This window comes from Plasmodium brasilianum, chromosome 11 (assembly GCF_023973825.1).
Source record: "Plasmodium brasilianum strain Bolivian I chromosome 11, whole genome shotgun sequence".
NCBI lineage: Eukaryota > Apicomplexa > Aconoidasida > Haemosporida > Plasmodiidae > Plasmodium > Plasmodium brasilianum.
In genome coordinates, this window is record NC_090124.1 from 681,145 (window position 1) to 698,439 (window position 17,295).

Genomic DNA, 17,295 nt, shown 5'->3' on the forward strand with positions numbered 1-17,295 from the left:
AACGTAATATATAACATAATTCTTTTACAGATGGAATCATTCCTTTTCACAAAAAAGGAAAAACAGTATTTTAAAATTCGTGTTTAATTTATTTTTTATTTTAAAATATAAAATAAAAAGTAAAAATGTTTTATTTAATTTATTAAAGGAAAAAAAGAATAAAACCTTCTATTTTTTAACATCACAACATTTGTTGCATGTTACATTTTTATATATAAAAGGTTTTATTTTGATATATTTTTATGTTCTACGATTTCCTGATTTTTCTGCGTAAGTCTTCCATTTAATGCTAATTACGTTATGAACTTGTATATATGCTAGAAGAAAATGAAGAAGAAAAAAAATTATATGTTAGTTGATACCAGCAAAATTAAGTTTGTTGAGAATTCCGAATCGGAAGATGTTGAATTTGAGGATGATGTCAATAGTAGTAATGTGGAAAACTTTAATTCCGTGGATGATACTTTAAGTGATAGTAACAATGAAAGTAGTGACCTCAAATCTACAAGCGGTAAAAAAAAAAAGAAAAAAAAGAAAAGTTTTGATGATAGTGATAGTGATAGTGATAATGATAATGATAATGATAATGGCGGTGATGAAGACAAAGACGACGAAGTAGAAAACGAAAAAGATGACGATTTCATAAAGATATCTTGGGAGAAAGATAAAAGAAATTACTATCAATATGAAAGTGAAAATTCGTCAAGTGATAATGAAGAAAACGATGAAAGAATAAAAGAAGCTATTTATCTAAATAAAAAAGAAAAAGAGAATTTGAATGAAAATGATTTTGATTTATGTGACATCTATATGACAGAAAAAGAGGACAAGATTTTAGAAAAAAAAAAGGGGGGCCATGGCATAGATGAGGAAGAGAACATTATTAAAAGACTAATTAGCGATGTGAGTAAGGATTTAAAAGGCAAAAAAAATGAAATAACCTTAGAAGGTAAGAATAAAAAGGAAATTGAACAAATAGTTATGAGTGAACAACAAGAATATAAAATTCTTTTAAAGGAGTTGTCTTCGAATATTCAAAAAGTTTTTAATGAAATTAATGATAATAAAAAATTATTTGAATTTAAGGAAATTGATGAAAATAATGTTAGTCCATCTGATATTAATAAGAATACTTTACTTTATCTTAAAAAAAAAAATGAAACAATGTTAACTTACATTATATATATTACATATTATGTGTTTCTTAAAATTATGAATTGTTATACTCATAATCACCCAGTACTAGATAAATTAATATATATGAACACAATCATTTCAAAAACAAATGATTTAGACAGTAAAATAAAGTTCAAAATTCAGCAGCTAAATAAATCCTCGGGTAGAGAGTTGGACGAATTAGGGTCATCAAAAAAGAATGGTGAGACTATATCTAAAAAGGTGAAGATGAGAGAAAATGTTAGTAAAGGAGCGAATGAACTAGAGTTAGATGACGTGGAAGAAGATAGTGAGGATGAGGATAATGTTGAGGATGAAGATGATGTTAATGATACGGAAGATAATGATGAGGAAGTCGATGATGAGGAAGTTAATGATGAGGAAGTTGATGATGAGGAAGTTGATGATGAGGAAGTTGATGATGAGGAAGACGATGGTGACGAAGATGATGATGAGGAAGACGATGGTGACGAAGATGATGAGGCTCAGGATGGCGAAGTAAATGGTGATAACGAAAAATACAAAAACAAAAAATATAAAATCAGCAAAAGCCTTATAACGGAATACACAGATAGTCACATAAGGGAAAAGGAGAAGGAAGAAAAGAAAAAGAAAAGGGAAAAAATTAAAAATGAGAGAAACGTATTTTTAAAGGAAATAAAAGATATGGTATCAAATAGACCAGAAAAAATCGAAGAACATAATTATATGAAGAAAATGGAGGAAAAGTTAATGCATTTTGATGAAAAAATTTTAAATAAAAAAATTAAAGCATTAAATAAAAAGAAAAACAAGCTGAATAATTTAAGTAACGTTGGAATGACATCCAATGATTTATTGAAATTTGTGGAATTACCCGAAATGAACCAAGAAGAGAAAAATAAGAATTTGGAAGAAAAGAAAATTTTTAGAAGCAACATTAATAAAATCAAACAAATGAAGAAAAATAAATTAACAAATAACGTGAATGACGACTTTGTTTCCTTTAAAAAGTTTGACAAAATTAATAGCAGATATACCTCATATAAGAGTGAAGATTACAATAATTCTAATAATGCTAAATTTGGAAAGAACATATATAATGAAATAGATGATGAAAAAATCAAAAGTATGATAAGCTTTAAAAAAAAGAGAAAAGAAAATAAAAAATTAAACTTGGAACAAAAAAATAGAGAAATACGAAAAAAATTAGTGGACGAAGAAAATGAAATAAGTGATAGAAGAATACCAAATAAAAATATTATACAAAATAAGGGCTTAGTACGAAAGAGAAAATCAACCGATGGAAATGCAAGAGTTCATAACAAAATTAAATTTATGAAAAAAATGAAAACCTATAATAGTCAACATCCAAAATTAAAAGTTCATGAAAATAATTATTCAGGCGAAAAAAGAGGAATAAATCCATACCTAAAAAAATCCATAGATATCAAATAATAATTAAATTACAAAGTCAGGAAAATATAAAAGAAAAAAAGAAAATAATACAAAAATAAAAGAAAATTTTGCTCCATTTGTTTTATTTTTTTTTTAATTTTTTGTCACACATTGTGCACATTAATGTGCATATATTATGAAGTATACTTCATCATACGTCCATATATGTGTTATTTCTGCGTATTATACACATATATATATATATATATATATGTACAAGTTTACAATTATTTCATAAAAGGAATTCTTTTGACGTTTCTTAGTATATTTTGCTCAGTAGCAAATTTAAAAAATTTCCTATAAATATGTACTATATGCAAGCGTAGTTCTATCAATTAAAATGTTTATAATTAAAAATTTTTTCTTCTGTTTTCCTGTTTTCAATATTTACAACATATAACATTCACAATTTTTTATTTTTTTACATATAGTTTCAACCTTTTTCATCGTTTTAAAACTTAAGAGATATGTTGCATATATTTACATACATATAAAATAACTTAGCCATTTTAAGGAATCCTGTATCTCAAAATTAAAAAAATAACAAAAAATAAAACGTGCTAATTAGCATTTGTTTTGACAGATGCAATAAATTGTTATGCTTATCACTTGTTCAAATTTAGGTTAATGAAAATAAATATGCATACATATACATATATATAAATGTGAACATATCATATGAATAAAAAAAATATTTTGTCGTTAATGCTATAAATTAATATAGAGAATTGTGTCCCATGATAAAACACATTATAACATAATCAAAGTATATGAAATAAATACATATTAAAAAAATTAGAACAAAATGAAAAATGCAGAAAAAAGAAAAGAGTAAAAAGTAAAGAAGTAATTATATAAGGAACCAAAAACTAATAGAATTAGAAGCCTAAAGAAGCGAAAACAAAAAGCACAAAAAATTATTCTTGAAACTTGAGTCACATCAAGGGTAGTAAACAATGAAATGCTAAAGAATAAAGCATGTACTGTAAAAATAAAAAAAATAAATTATGAAAATATTATGGGAAAGCTTGAAAAAAAAAAAAAAAAAAAAAAAGGAAGATAAAACAAAATAAAATAATAAAAAATAAAATGCAAAAAAACAATAATAAAAATAAAAGGTTACATAAATTATAAGGAAATATTTGAAGAAATAGCTACGAAAAAGCAGTGTAATAAAATTATCCTTGTATCCTTTTTTTTTTTGCTTTTTTCCCTTAGAAAATATGTAATTTGTAAGAAGGTATGAACCTTTAAACATAAGCGTTTTTGCATTTTCTTTGTTTCATCCTTTTTTTTTTTTTGTTTTTATTTCCTTTTCTCCATTTTCCCATTTTTCCATCTTTATAAAATGATTAAAAATGTTTACCTATTTTTGGTTTATGCAATTTATTCGCTTCATATGTTTTCTTTATCATTAAGAATGCAAAAAAATTTGTTCAAGTATATTACACCTATATCAAGCAAACTTAATTTAACGAAAATTCGAAAAATCAAATTATTTAGAAAAGAAAAGCACAGAAAACAAGTTAATGTCTTTAACGATGTTGTAAATAAATACATAGGTACACAACAACATCTCCAAAATTTTATGACATCATTCATGAATATGTATGAAAACAAATAAAGTTCATGTGTTGTTCCTTGTTTATATACACTTACCACTTTGAAATTTTTCAATTTTGCAATTTATCAGTGTTTCATTTTTTCGTTTTTCCTTTTTTTTTCCTATCGCGTAGGTCTCGATTTGTTTTTCAAAAAACTTAACAATGTAACAAACAACGAGGAGAAACTAAATTACATAAATTTTTTGCATAAGATTGTTCAGGACAAAACATGTGAACATCTGCTCCTTAGTAATAATTATATGAGAATAATTATTTATATATTAAATGAGAAATTTTTAAAATTAACAAAAAATGAAGAAAAAACGGAAAATGTTGATTATCAATTAATTTATAAATTTTTATTGATATTTAAAAATTTAACAAAATATAAAAAATTTTATCATGTTATTCTCAGCGATTATACACATAAAAATGTGAAAATATCCTTACTGTATATTATTATGAATATTTTAAATGAAAAGAGGAACAATGAAAAATACAAAGAAGCTAGTTCAATTTTTAATTATTTCACATCATTTTTTAAATACTCAGATGATAGTGGGAATAAAAATATAACTGAAGACACTTCAAATGTTGATGAAAAAAAAAGAAAAAACAAAAACAAAAACGAAAACAAAAATGAAAACAAAAACGAAAACGAAAACCAAAACCAAAACCAAAAAGGTGATATCGATGATATTAGAAATAAGATATATCATGTAGGTAAAAGTATATTATTAAAATTAAAGGAAGAAAAAATAAAAGTAGAAAACAAAACAAATGAAAAGCAGTGGAATTGTCAGAAGGAGGGGATGGTTAAAGAATGGCAAGAAGTAAAAAAAGCTTCAACATCCAACAACAATTATGAAAATGGTAAGGATATCGCAAATGAGGGGAAACAAACTAAACAGAATGAACAAAACAAAAAGGACGTAAATAATCATCATTATGAGAATAATGATAATAAAAGGAATGATGATCTTAATTCCTACAATAGGGGTGATATCGTAAGGGACAGTAACATTATGAAACAAAAAAGTGAAACGCAAAGTTGGAACAGTTCTAACGGTATCATATTAAATCCAAAAAAAAACATAGATGAAATAGATAACAACACAGATAATATACTTATTGATATAAAAAGAAATAAAAAAAATATAAACAATGAAAGGAAGGAAGTTGACTACAAAACGGTGAGTGGTGACCATGAGAAGGAACGAAATAATTCCAAAGTAGATGACAGTGATACGCAAAATTACAAAGAATTGGAGGAGCAGAAAAAGAATGCAAATAGGAGCAGCGAAATAAATAGTATAAACGAAATAACAAATAGCGAGGAAGGTAGTGTACTATTTCTTCCCTTCTACTTTAATAAAAATTCGAAAGACAACATTTTAACGAGTATAATAGTAAATTTTCAAAATAAGGAAGACATAATTGTGTACAAAAAAATAGCGAAAGGCAGGATGAGCGAGAATGGAACGGATAGGGTGAAGAAAAGAAATAATGTGTTCGACTATATAGGGAATGAGTACAACTGCAATAATTATTATGAAATTTATGATAACTACGCGGAAGATGATCAGGATATATTAAAATATGAAAAAAATAAGAATAGGAAAAAATTGCAATTAAGAGAACAAAAGGAAGAGGAAAAGGAAAATGATGGTAATAGAAACACAATAGATGAAACAAATGAAGAGGGTGAAGAAGAAGAAAAGGAGGAAGATGACGAGGGAGAGGTAGAGGATGAACAGGAAAACAATGAAGAAGATTCAAAGACAGATGAAAAAGATAAAGTAGAATACGAGAATAAATATGATGAAAATAATGTTAATATTGTGTTTAATGACTACGATATTAATGTAAAAGACATGGAAAATAAAACAGATACCAAAATTAATGTAAGTAGTGAAAATAAGAGTAAGTACATAAACATGGGATTACTAATTTTGGTTCGAAAAAAAATAAATACTACGGAGGAACATATAATTTTGAATAAACAGAATAATCAAATAAATGAAGAAATGAGTAACTCCAATGCAGGGAGCATTACCGATAGCAATAAAAAAGGAGAATGGGACAAGTCGTCAGCTATCAACTTACCAAGCCTGGGAAAACATAATTTATTTAACTATTTAAATATATATAAATACATAAATAACTTGGATTTAAAGTTTTCTTTATTCAAAAGGAATGAAAATAAAAGTAAGACAATTGAGGGGTATGAAGATATATACATAAAATACGACAACACGAAAGAGAAGAAGAATATGGAAAGCTATGTTCTTATTGGTATCATGAATTTTAACATGGATTTGATTAAAAATTTCAAAGCACAGAGTGAAAATGTAGTCAATGATACTACTAACAATAGTGTAGGAAAAAATGGAAATTCTATAAATATTACAAACCCGTATATAAATTTAACTCTACTAAAAAATTATGTCGAATCTTTATTCGTATACCTAAATTTAAATGACTACTTCACTAATAAGGTGCTAAAATTGCTGTATGAAATTTTAATAGAAAATAAGAATTCAGTTATTTATAATTTATATTATTATACTATTATAAAAGAAGAAAATATGAAGAAAATTATTGAAATATTGTCAAAAAATATAAGAAATAATTTACATAAAGCAAATACAACTCTTATACTTAGGATATTGTATATATTATGTTTTCAACAATCGTTTTATATAAATGTAATAGAAAAAAATGTTAAGGGAAAAGATAATTATTTACTTCTTTATAAAAATTTATCAAAATATATTGAAGATATAAAGATGGGGAACTTTATTAGAGAATTACAAAAAAATGAAGAATTAATTGAATGCTTGAAATTCTTAACTCTATTTTTTGAAAATAAATACAAGAAACAAAATTCTTTTTACATATCAGATGAAAAGAAAGAACAGTTTTTGTATGATAATAAAGTGGTAAAAAAAAAACTAAATAATATTTATAATAGACATTTTATATGTGAATATAAAGATTTAATAATCATAAGGAAGACAAATATAATATTAAAATCTTTAGGAGTTAATATGTTTGATCTATACAATGACATCATTTTTACTGATAGGGAACATAAAACACACGAATATTTAATGAAAGAAAATGATATCAAAAGAAATATTATTACTTATTTTACTGATAATGTTATAAGATATTTTGTCAAACTTAAAAAATATATTATCCCTAAAAGTGTAATGCTTCTAAATAAGGAACAAGCTAAGGAAAGTAATACATACCCATCCGTGAGAAACCAACAATATGGGGAAGTAAAACAGCATGTGGATAACCAGAGGAAGGAAGATCTTACATATCAAGAGAAAATGTCAATGAAAGGTAAGACCGATGTAAGAATTGAACAAACGAAGAATAATTCTTCGACTGTTCAGGAAAAAATGAGTGATCCTCCTAGCAGCACTGCTTATCCCAGTGATGAGATTTCCAGTGGAGGAGGCGCTGTTACTTCCTCTACGGAAGCTGCTACTACTGGAGCTACCACTGCTAATTCCGCTAATTGCACTTATCACTCAGATGAGGAGAAAAAGAGAAGGGAAAAAAAATACTTTTACAATTTAAACAACAAGGAATATATAAGTTTCGATAAATTTAGAAACATTGTAATAGCACTGAAAAAAAAAAAAAAAGAAAATTAAGAATTCTATGTCTTGATGGTGGAGGTATTAGAGGATTGTTATCAATAGAAATATTAAAATGTATTAATAGTCATTTAAAAAAAAACTTGTTTGAATATTTTGATATCATATGTGGAACAAGTACAGGAGCAGTCATTTCCATTTTAATAGGTTTAGAGAAGGCGCACCTAAATGAAATCGAGTTTTTGTATAATATACTAATTAATAAAATATTTCAAAAAGATACATATGCTGTAAGAAATACAAGATATTTATTAAAACATTCTTACTATGATTCACACATTTTAAATGATTTATTAAACTCCTTTTTTAAAAATATTAGAATGTTTCACTATAATTCAGACTTCTTTACTCCGTACGTTTTTACTGTATCAACTCAAATGAATATCACCCCTTTACAGCCTGTCATACTAAAAAATTACAATGTTAACTTGAGGAAAATAGGAAATTATCAAGAGGGAGATAAAATAAATTATGACTCTGTTCAGGAAGGAAAGGGTTCAAAAAATGAGGACAATGAAGCATATGAATATTTAAATAATGATGTAGGAAGTGGTGAAGGAAGCAACAACAGCAGAAGCACTATTCAAATAAATGAGAACATAAGTAGTGTGAGCATTTACAAATGCTTCTACAACATCTTTGTTAAATATGTACTCAGGTGCACTACTGCCGCACCAGGGTTTTTCAATTTTTTTTCCTTTGATAATAATATATATGCCGATGGAGCATTATGTTTTAATAACCCTACTTTACTAAGTCTTAATGAAATGAAATTGATTTTTTACAACTATTTAAATAAAAAAAAAACAAGTATTTTTGATAAAATGAAAAATTGTTTTTTAAAAAATGAAAAAGTAAAAGAGAAAGAAAAAGAAAAAGCCATCAATTTGAATGATTATATTGACTGTATTGTAAGTGTAGGCACTGGTAAATTTAAACCAAAAATTATAAACGAGTTAAATGACAATAAAACGTATGATACATTTTTACGATGGGATGTTTTGTTAAAGCAAATTGTTTATTCTATAACAAACACGGAACTGACACATGATATATGTAATAATTTACTTGATAAAAACAAATACTTTCGTTTCAATTGTTTCATTAACAATATAAAGTTAGATGAGACTTCACCTGAAATTATTATGAAATTAAAACATATTGGAAAAAGATATTTCGAGGATCATAAATATAATCAAGAAAAATTAATTAACTTAATAAATATTTTAGAAGAAAAAGATGATATAAAGGAATATCATCAGAATCAGAAACGAGTATGGAAACCTTCCTACATTAGTTTATTCAAGTCCAAAATTTCAAATTTAATTTTTCCTAACGAACAAACATTTGATCATAGGGATTCTCCTCCCATCCCTAACCTTAAAACGATGCAAGGGAACGATAGTGCTATTTCAAAAAGTAGTGCCGACACTAATGCTACCACTACCATTTGCAGTAATAACAAAGTATCCCCTGATCAAAGGAAGGATGATACAAATTCATTGACCCATGGATCTAGCACAAACATGACAATGAACATGATAAATAAGGAGGGAAAAGCGAACCCTAACTCAGTCCCCTACCGAAATTTTAATTTCAAATTAACTGATGACGGTGATAAATTTGATCTGAACGATATTGAAGAAATATTAGATATAATAAATAAAAACAATAGTTCAATTAAAAATACAAACACATCTAACGGTTTCTTTAACTATTTTACAAATCTGTTTTATTATAATAATAATAAGTTTCTTAAGAAGTTAGAAAATATGCACAACAGTTTATTCATTCGGATGAAAAGGGAAAAAAACAATTATGTTAATGTTATACCTAACACGGGTATTAGGGTATTACTAAATGAAATTTACTATATTCTGCTAAAGAAAAATATTTATTTCCACACAGATGAACATGATTCATTAGCCGACCTTAATCAGAAAGACTACAACATCAACATTGATAAAATTATTCCATACGATCGAGTCAATTCCAAGGAATCTAACTTGAACGGGCAAGAACAAAATGGAAAAATACAAAACGAAAAAAAGTTAAATAGCCAAAATATAGGTGAACAAAAATTTGTAGAAGACGAAAGAGCTACAAAAAATGTAAGTAAAGACAAGAATAATAGTAACACAGACGAATATTACAGTAGTGAAAGCGGTTTGTATGGTGTAGATGCGAATAAGCACAATACTAAGGGCGCCCCAAGTACTAGAAGTAATGACAGTGGTAATAACAGCAATAGCGACACGAACAACCATAAGCACATGGCTACATGTGAAGGATACAAAAATACAGAAGGAAGTGATCCATACAATTCTGTGCAGCACCCATTAGACACCGCTAACAAGGAAGTGTTAAATGAAGAAAATAGTCTAACCAATATTGTTGACAATCCTCATATAAATAAAAAAAGAAATTTTAAAAATATTATGAGTTCGTGCAATATGAACTATGAATTTTTTAAATCATTAAATATAGAATCATCTGATGTTAAAAAAAATAATATAATACAGGTCTTAAGAAATTTCTTTTTTAAAAAAGATATTTAAAGTTTGTACATTAAAAAGTATGGCATCCTTATCATGGTTTACTGCAGTTTTTTAGTGATTTGGGACATTTGCTCAATTGTTTTCGCAGTTTTGCCATATTTTCTTTGTTTTGCTATATTTGCTTTGTTTTGCCATATTTTCTTTGTTTTGCTATATTTGCTTTGTTTTGCCATGTTTGCTTTGTTTTGCCATGTTTGCTTTGTTTTGCCATGTTTGCTTTGTTTTGCCATGTTTGCTTTGTTTTGCCATGTTTGCTTTGTTTTGCTATACTTGCTTTATTTTGCTTTACTCTGTTTTACTTTATTTTATTTTATTTTTCTATTCCTTCTTGTGCATTCCTTTTTTTATTATTTTTTTTTTCGTTTTTCACATATTCATGTATGTACCCCCTTTAACTATGCTTGTAACATATTCGTCTCTTTTTATTTTTTTTTATTTTTTTGTCAATTTAACTTTAACCATATGATAACTTTTTAAGTTGTGTTTTTGAATTTCTGAAAGCAAAAAAAATGTGCGGATAAAAAGTAAAACTTTCATAAAACGAGTTAGTCGATCATGAGCTCATGGACTTTGACTTAAGGCATGCAGAATCTACTGCATCCATGACTGTAGGGAGAAGGCGAAAAAAAAAAAAAAAAAAAAAATTATATAAATATATATATATAGCTAGAGAGAGGTGGTTAGATATATACAGTACAATGCACTATATTACAAGAACATGTGTACGTATGAGCAGAAGGTATGTGTATGCACGCGTTTGTTTACTTCCATATTTGAAGCCGTTTTTTTCGAGAACAAATAATCCCATAGCAGTAATACCACCAGGGGAACAAATGTTGTCCTTTAACTGTTGAACGGGTTGATCTGACGACTCTACCATTTTAACAGAGCCAAGTATAGTTTGCAAAGTTAATTTCTTTGCTAAATCCCTTGTTAAGCCATTTTTAACGCCTGCATCAATTAAACTTTCTATAAATAAATAAACATAAGCAGGTCCACAACCTGATATAGCTGTTCCTATGTTCATATCCTTTTCCTTTATTTCATGTATAACCCCACATGCACTAAAAATATCATTTACTCTTTTTTTGTCTACAGCATTCACATTTTTATTTACACAATAAATAAATGCACCCTCTCCAACTAAACAAGGGGTGTTGGGCATAACCCACACGATCTTGGCATCTTCTCCAGTCATCTACACATAGATATACATACCCACATAAATGTATTTGCATATATGTATATATAAATATATATATGTACATATATATATGTATATATACGCATAAAAGCATATGCGTATGTACAATATGCACTACACGATGAAGGATACTTAAACGAATGTCTGAAATATATATATGCTTGTGTTTTCTTTTTGTATGTTTTCTATACCTGTTCTAATTTTTCAATATTCAGTCCACCACATATGGAAATTAACAACTTGGAGGTCAAGTAGGGCTATCAAAATAAGGAAAAATTAAAACACCCGTTATACATATAAGTGTTTATATATGTATATTTATATGTGTATATGCATATATGCATATATGTGTAAATGCGTGTATGTACGTATTTATGTGTACGCATGTACGTACAAATACATATTCGTTAGAACACACGTTCACACTCATACGGAAGTTAGTTAAGAAGATATTATATTTTTCCGTAGTACCTTAATATCATTCAAAACGGAATTTGCAAGGTCCGGCTTAACTGCACAGATAATTATATCACACTCACGCGCTACCTAATAAAAGCATATATTATTTATTTTTATTTTTTTCCCGTACATTAATATAATTTTAAAAAAAATTTTATAATTTTATTATAATTTCATTATAATTTTAATTATATGTATAATATACTGTATGAGTGTATTATTTTTACCTCTTCGTTTGAGCTCAAATATTTCAAGGTGGTGTTTTTTTTTGATAGCGCATGGTAATAAATATTTTCCCTTTTAATTATATTAGAATTGGCAATTCCATTTGCTAGTGCAGATCCCATTTGACCAAAACCCATAAATCCTAAATATATAAATATATATACAAATATATGTCGAAAAAATATAAAAAAAAAAATAAATGTAGAGAGAAAAATAATTTTTCCAAGATTCAATGAAGTCCTAGCACATTTTAAATAATTCAAAGGATGTTTATGTTATTGTTTGGACATGTACAATAATGTATAATTACGCAAGCCTTTTCAATTAAAGACATTAATCGTTGATTATGTTTATTAAGAAATAATTTATTTAAAAAAAAAAAGGAAAATCCTACCTAACTTAATTTTTTCCATTTTTCTATAATACTCTATTATGGAAGTCTGCTTTAAAAATATATATATTTCTAGGTTTCTATATGTATTTCGAATTATACAGAAATACGCATCTGACAGTGCATAAATGTCTGATTTAACTAAAAATGAAAAAATACAAATTTAAACCGTGTAAAACGTGTTTTTTTTTTTTTTTTTTGTTAATTCTTAACAGTATATTATATAAAATACAGCTTAATTTTTTTTTTTATCTTTTTTATTTTTATTATAAAAGCCTCATAATGCAGATAATAATTAATTGCGATTTTACGCTTTTCTGCATTTGTAGGAAGGTAAGGTATTTAGAAAATATTCCTTCGAGTTATTAATCTATTTATATGTATATTATGTATGTATATATATATACACAGATATATATATAGATGCTATTTTTTGCTTTACTGTTACAACAGTATGGAAAAAGCTGTATTTTCTTTAAAGCATAATTATTATGAATTATAAAGAAAACGTATTTTTACTTTCATGAATTTTCGAAAACCCTTTTTTTGTTTTTTGACGTTTTTGTTGCTATTATTTTTGATAATAAGTATGAAAAAGTATTCGTGAGTATTATTTCATTATATGCAAAAAAAAAAAAAATAAATAAAAATAAAATATAAAATATAGAGTAAAAATAAAAAATGGAATAAAAGTAAAAAATAGAATAAAAGTAAAAAATAGAATAAAAGTAAAAAATAGAATAAAAATAAAAAATATAATAGTAAAAAATAAAATAAAAAATAAAATGAAAATGTATTAAATATATCTTTAATTTTAATGATATGTTAATGTCATATAGAATATTCTAAAAAGAGTTTATACTTATGAATAACTATGATGTTTGTAAAATACATTGAAGAAATGTAAACGTAAAAATGAATACATAATAAAAACAAGGAGGAGGCGCCATGTTTAATAATAAAACAAGGGAAAAAAAAAAAATATAGATAAACACATATAAATATACATGCATGCATAAAGATATATGTTAATCGCTGTGTAGGAAAATATATTTACCAATGTAATATACAGCATTTTTACTTTATATAGGTAAAAGCAGTTATTAATTAGGAATAATACAAGGGATATGAGAGATTCCCAGATTCTTCATTTCTTCTAATTTAACTACTTTGAATATTATATATATATATATATATATGTATATATACATGTATATATAATGTACGTTCATATAATTATGTATGCACTTATCAGCATATATTGTTTTATAAACTTCGTACTTTGAACTTCAAGCTTTTATGTAACATTTGTTTTTTGTTTTTTTAAAGTACAGATATAATAAAAATATTTTTCTTGATGTCGTTTTATGTTATCGTAACAATTTCGAAGAAATCTCTGTTTTGAAGTGAAGCATAATATATTATATTTTTCTTCCAATAAGTACAGATTTTAAGATGGATTAAGAAGGTCGTTTATTCACTTGAGTATATACACAGAAATACGTAGTATGTACATATATATATATATATATATATATATATATATATATATATATATATATATATATATATGTACATACATACGTACAGGAAACTACGAACTAAATGTATGTGCCTTCCAGTTCCCACATCACTTTTCATTTGAATTTTCATTCGAATTATAGTTTAAGTCCTACTTCTATTTCTAATTTTAATTCTAATTCTTACTTTTGTGAGAATGTTTTATGGCTTATGCCGCATTTGGTTCACCTACAAATGACAGTATCGTCAATTTTAAGAATCATCATAACCGTTTCTGTTGCCAGCTTAATTGCGGTTGACGTAACTAGCAGAGGCTGAATAACATTTTCATCAATCATGTTTGAGATGGTACCTGTTCTAATGTTTATTCCATAATATTTATGTCCTTCTGCATGTTTGTTCCTCAATTCTGTTACTATATGAAGAGGTGATAAACCTGCATTTTCAGCCAAGGTATATGGTATTAATTCTAAGGCATCTGAAAAAGCTTTAACACATATTTGTTTAGAACCTTTTAATGTATTAGCCCACTGATATAATTTCTGAGAGAGTTCCATTTCTGGTGCTGCACCACCTGGTAGTATAGCCTTCTCTTTAATTAAACTTCTAACGACACATAATGCATCATGTAATGACCTCTCTGCTTCATCTAACATCAAATTGTTAGATGCTCTTAATAATACAGAAATAGTATTTTTTGATTCTACTCCTGTAATTTTCACAATTTCACCATATCCAATAGATTCTGTAACAACACTTTCTGCATAACCTAATTTATCTGGAGTAAAATAGTCTAAGCTAGCTATTGGTACACAATTACAAGTTTTTGATATAAATTCTATATCTTCTCTTTCTATATCTTTTATAACCATAATTTTAGCTTTGGCTAAAAAATCTAAAGCTAAATCATTTACTGCATCACGTAATATACTTTTTTGTATTAATAATAAATTACATCCTGTGCTAGCTATTTTTTTTATCATCTTACCTATTATTAATCTTTCTTCTCTTAATAATTTATCCATACTATTATAATCCTTTACAACAACGGTGTTGTCCATATCTGTTTTAGGTAAGGACAAACAGAATTGAATTAATCCAATTTTTGCTTCTGATAAATTTTTTATTCCATGTGCTCTTTTACTTATTTTATTACTTGTAAAAATTAGTCCATCTACTATTTCAGTATCTTCAATAGTGCCTCCTAACTTTTTGACAATCCTTATATTATTCAAGTCAACATTTCTATCTTTATTAATATCTGTAATTTTTAATATCACATCAACAGCTATTGGTGCTAATAAAGATGAATTATGCGAAACCACTTTTGAATTTAATGATGTTATTGCATTTTGTATTAAAATGTTTTTATCATTTAAGTCTATAGGTATAGACATATTCCTTAATATTTCTTCGCTTTTTACTGATGCTTCAAAAAAACTTTCTGATATTTTTTGACAATGAATATTCTTATCTAAAAGTGATTTACATACATTCAATAACGACCCACACATTACTACAACTGACGTTGTACCATCCCCTGCTTCTACATCTTGAGCCTTACTAAGCTCAACAATCATTTTTGCCGTTGGGTGTGCAACTGCCATTTCTTTCAAAATGGTAGCTCCATCATTTGTGATTATGACACCGCCTTTTCCGTCCTCTATCTATAAAAAATGAAGGGGGGGAAATGGAAAAAAACGTTTCCGGTTAAGATGCACATATACATTATATATATACATATATATATGGAATGCACATATGCGTACCGATATGTATACCCTCATACTACATATATACGTGGATGCGTATATATATATATATATATATATATATATATATATATATATATATATATATATACATATATACCAATCAAATTGTACAGATACTAATGAACGTATCACATTTCATTTATGCTATATATTATGAACAAACCATTTTATCCATTCCTTTAGGCCCTAGACTTGTTCTCGTTACATCTGCAACGGCTTTAGCTGCTAAAATATTCATTTGCCTTACGTCACTTTGCTTCTCATTTCTATTTAAGTTCTCTGTGTGCTTACTCTCTAAAATAGAGCAGTAAAAAAAAAAAAAAAAAAAAAGGTAATTTTTTTAACGTTGTAAAGGTTATATGTCCAAACGGTACAAGCATAAACAGTACATACACAAGTGATATATATGCAAATGTTATATATACACATGTATTTTAATTTTATGTACTACTACTAAAATTAAGCAAACAGTTGTATATATTAACTTTAAGCATATGTTGCTTGTCATAATTGTTTTAATCTTCTTCAAAAGATGAGCAGCACAGAATATTCTAATTATACGTACGTATATTCATGCAAAGTGTATTGAGCATTATGTGTTACATATTATATGTTACGCATATCGTAGTATGCATCACGAGATATGTAGCATGTGTCATTTATGTAGGCAAAAAATTTCGAATTGCCGCTGAACATTTTTTCAGCCCCCCCCCCTCCTAAACAATACAATCTATGTATGTATTACATTGTAAGGGGAATATGACAATGAACTCACAGATCTTATTACCATAAAATAAAAAAAAAAATATATATATATACATATGTAAAAGTTAAAATATTCCTTTTTTATTATACATATAAAATCACATATATACATGCCCACTTGTGTATTTATATATGAATTTTTATAAATTCTTTTAAAAAATTAACATATGAATTATTACTTGCTACTTCGGCCATTTTTAACACTATATGTGGAATTTACGTTTTTTCTGTTTAAATATTTCTATACATAAAATGGAAAGAACTGACTTATAATGTTATAGAGACTAATTATGGAGCTTCTTTTCTAACAAAAAAAATTATGAAAAAGAGTGAAAAAATTCTTTGCATTTATATATATTTTCCTACTTGAAATTGGGGAACGATAAAAAAATAAAATAAGTAAATATAGATAATTAAAATAAAATAAAATAAAATAAAATACAGCAGATGACAAAAAAAAATATATATATAATAAAACAGATAAAATAAAATAAACGATTAAAAAA

General features: G+C 26.3%; 4 protein-coding genes across 4 annotated transcripts; 2 read left to right on the forward strand and 2 right to left on the reverse strand.

The window, feature by feature from the left end:
* Positions 1-348: 348 nt before the first annotated feature.
* On the forward strand, positions 349-2,613 carry MKS88_003613 (Sas10 domain-containing protein; the record flags this gene model as incomplete). Its single annotated transcript, XM_067216718.1, has 1 exon — positions 349-2,613. The coding sequence occupies one exon, from the start codon at positions 349-351 to the stop codon at positions 2,611-2,613; it is 2,265 nt and encodes a 754-aa protein (XP_067072425.1).
* A 1,420-nt stretch (positions 2,614-4,033) lies between these two features.
* Positions 4,034-10,449, forward strand: MKS88_003614 (patatin-like phospholipase; the record flags this gene model as incomplete). The annotated part of the gene is made up of 3 exons (XM_067216719.1): positions 4,034-4,175; positions 4,350-7,829; positions 7,937-10,449. The coding sequence occupies 3 exons, from the start codon at positions 4,034-4,036 to the stop codon at positions 10,447-10,449; spliced, it is 6,135 nt and encodes a 2,044-aa protein (XP_067072426.1).
* A 553-nt stretch (positions 10,450-11,002) lies between these two features.
* MKS88_003615 (pyrroline-5-carboxylate reductase) lies at positions 11,003-12,750 on the reverse strand (the record flags this gene model as incomplete). Its single annotated transcript, XM_067216722.1, has 6 exons — positions 11,003-11,055; positions 11,215-11,647; positions 11,845-11,910; positions 12,125-12,199; positions 12,340-12,479; positions 12,732-12,750. 6 exons carry the CDS (start codon positions 12,748-12,750, stop codon positions 11,003-11,005), a joined length of 786 nt encoding a protein of 261 aa, XP_067072427.1.
* A 1,723-nt stretch (positions 12,751-14,473) lies between these two features.
* MKS88_003616 (T-complex protein 1) lies at positions 14,474-16,720 on the reverse strand (the record flags this gene model as incomplete). Its single annotated transcript, XM_067216723.1, has 3 exons — positions 14,474-15,916; positions 16,188-16,318; positions 16,642-16,720. The coding sequence occupies 3 exons, from the start codon at positions 16,718-16,720 to the stop codon at positions 14,474-14,476; spliced, it is 1,653 nt and encodes a 550-aa protein (XP_067072428.1).
* Between the last annotated feature and the right edge of the window lie 575 nt (positions 16,721-17,295).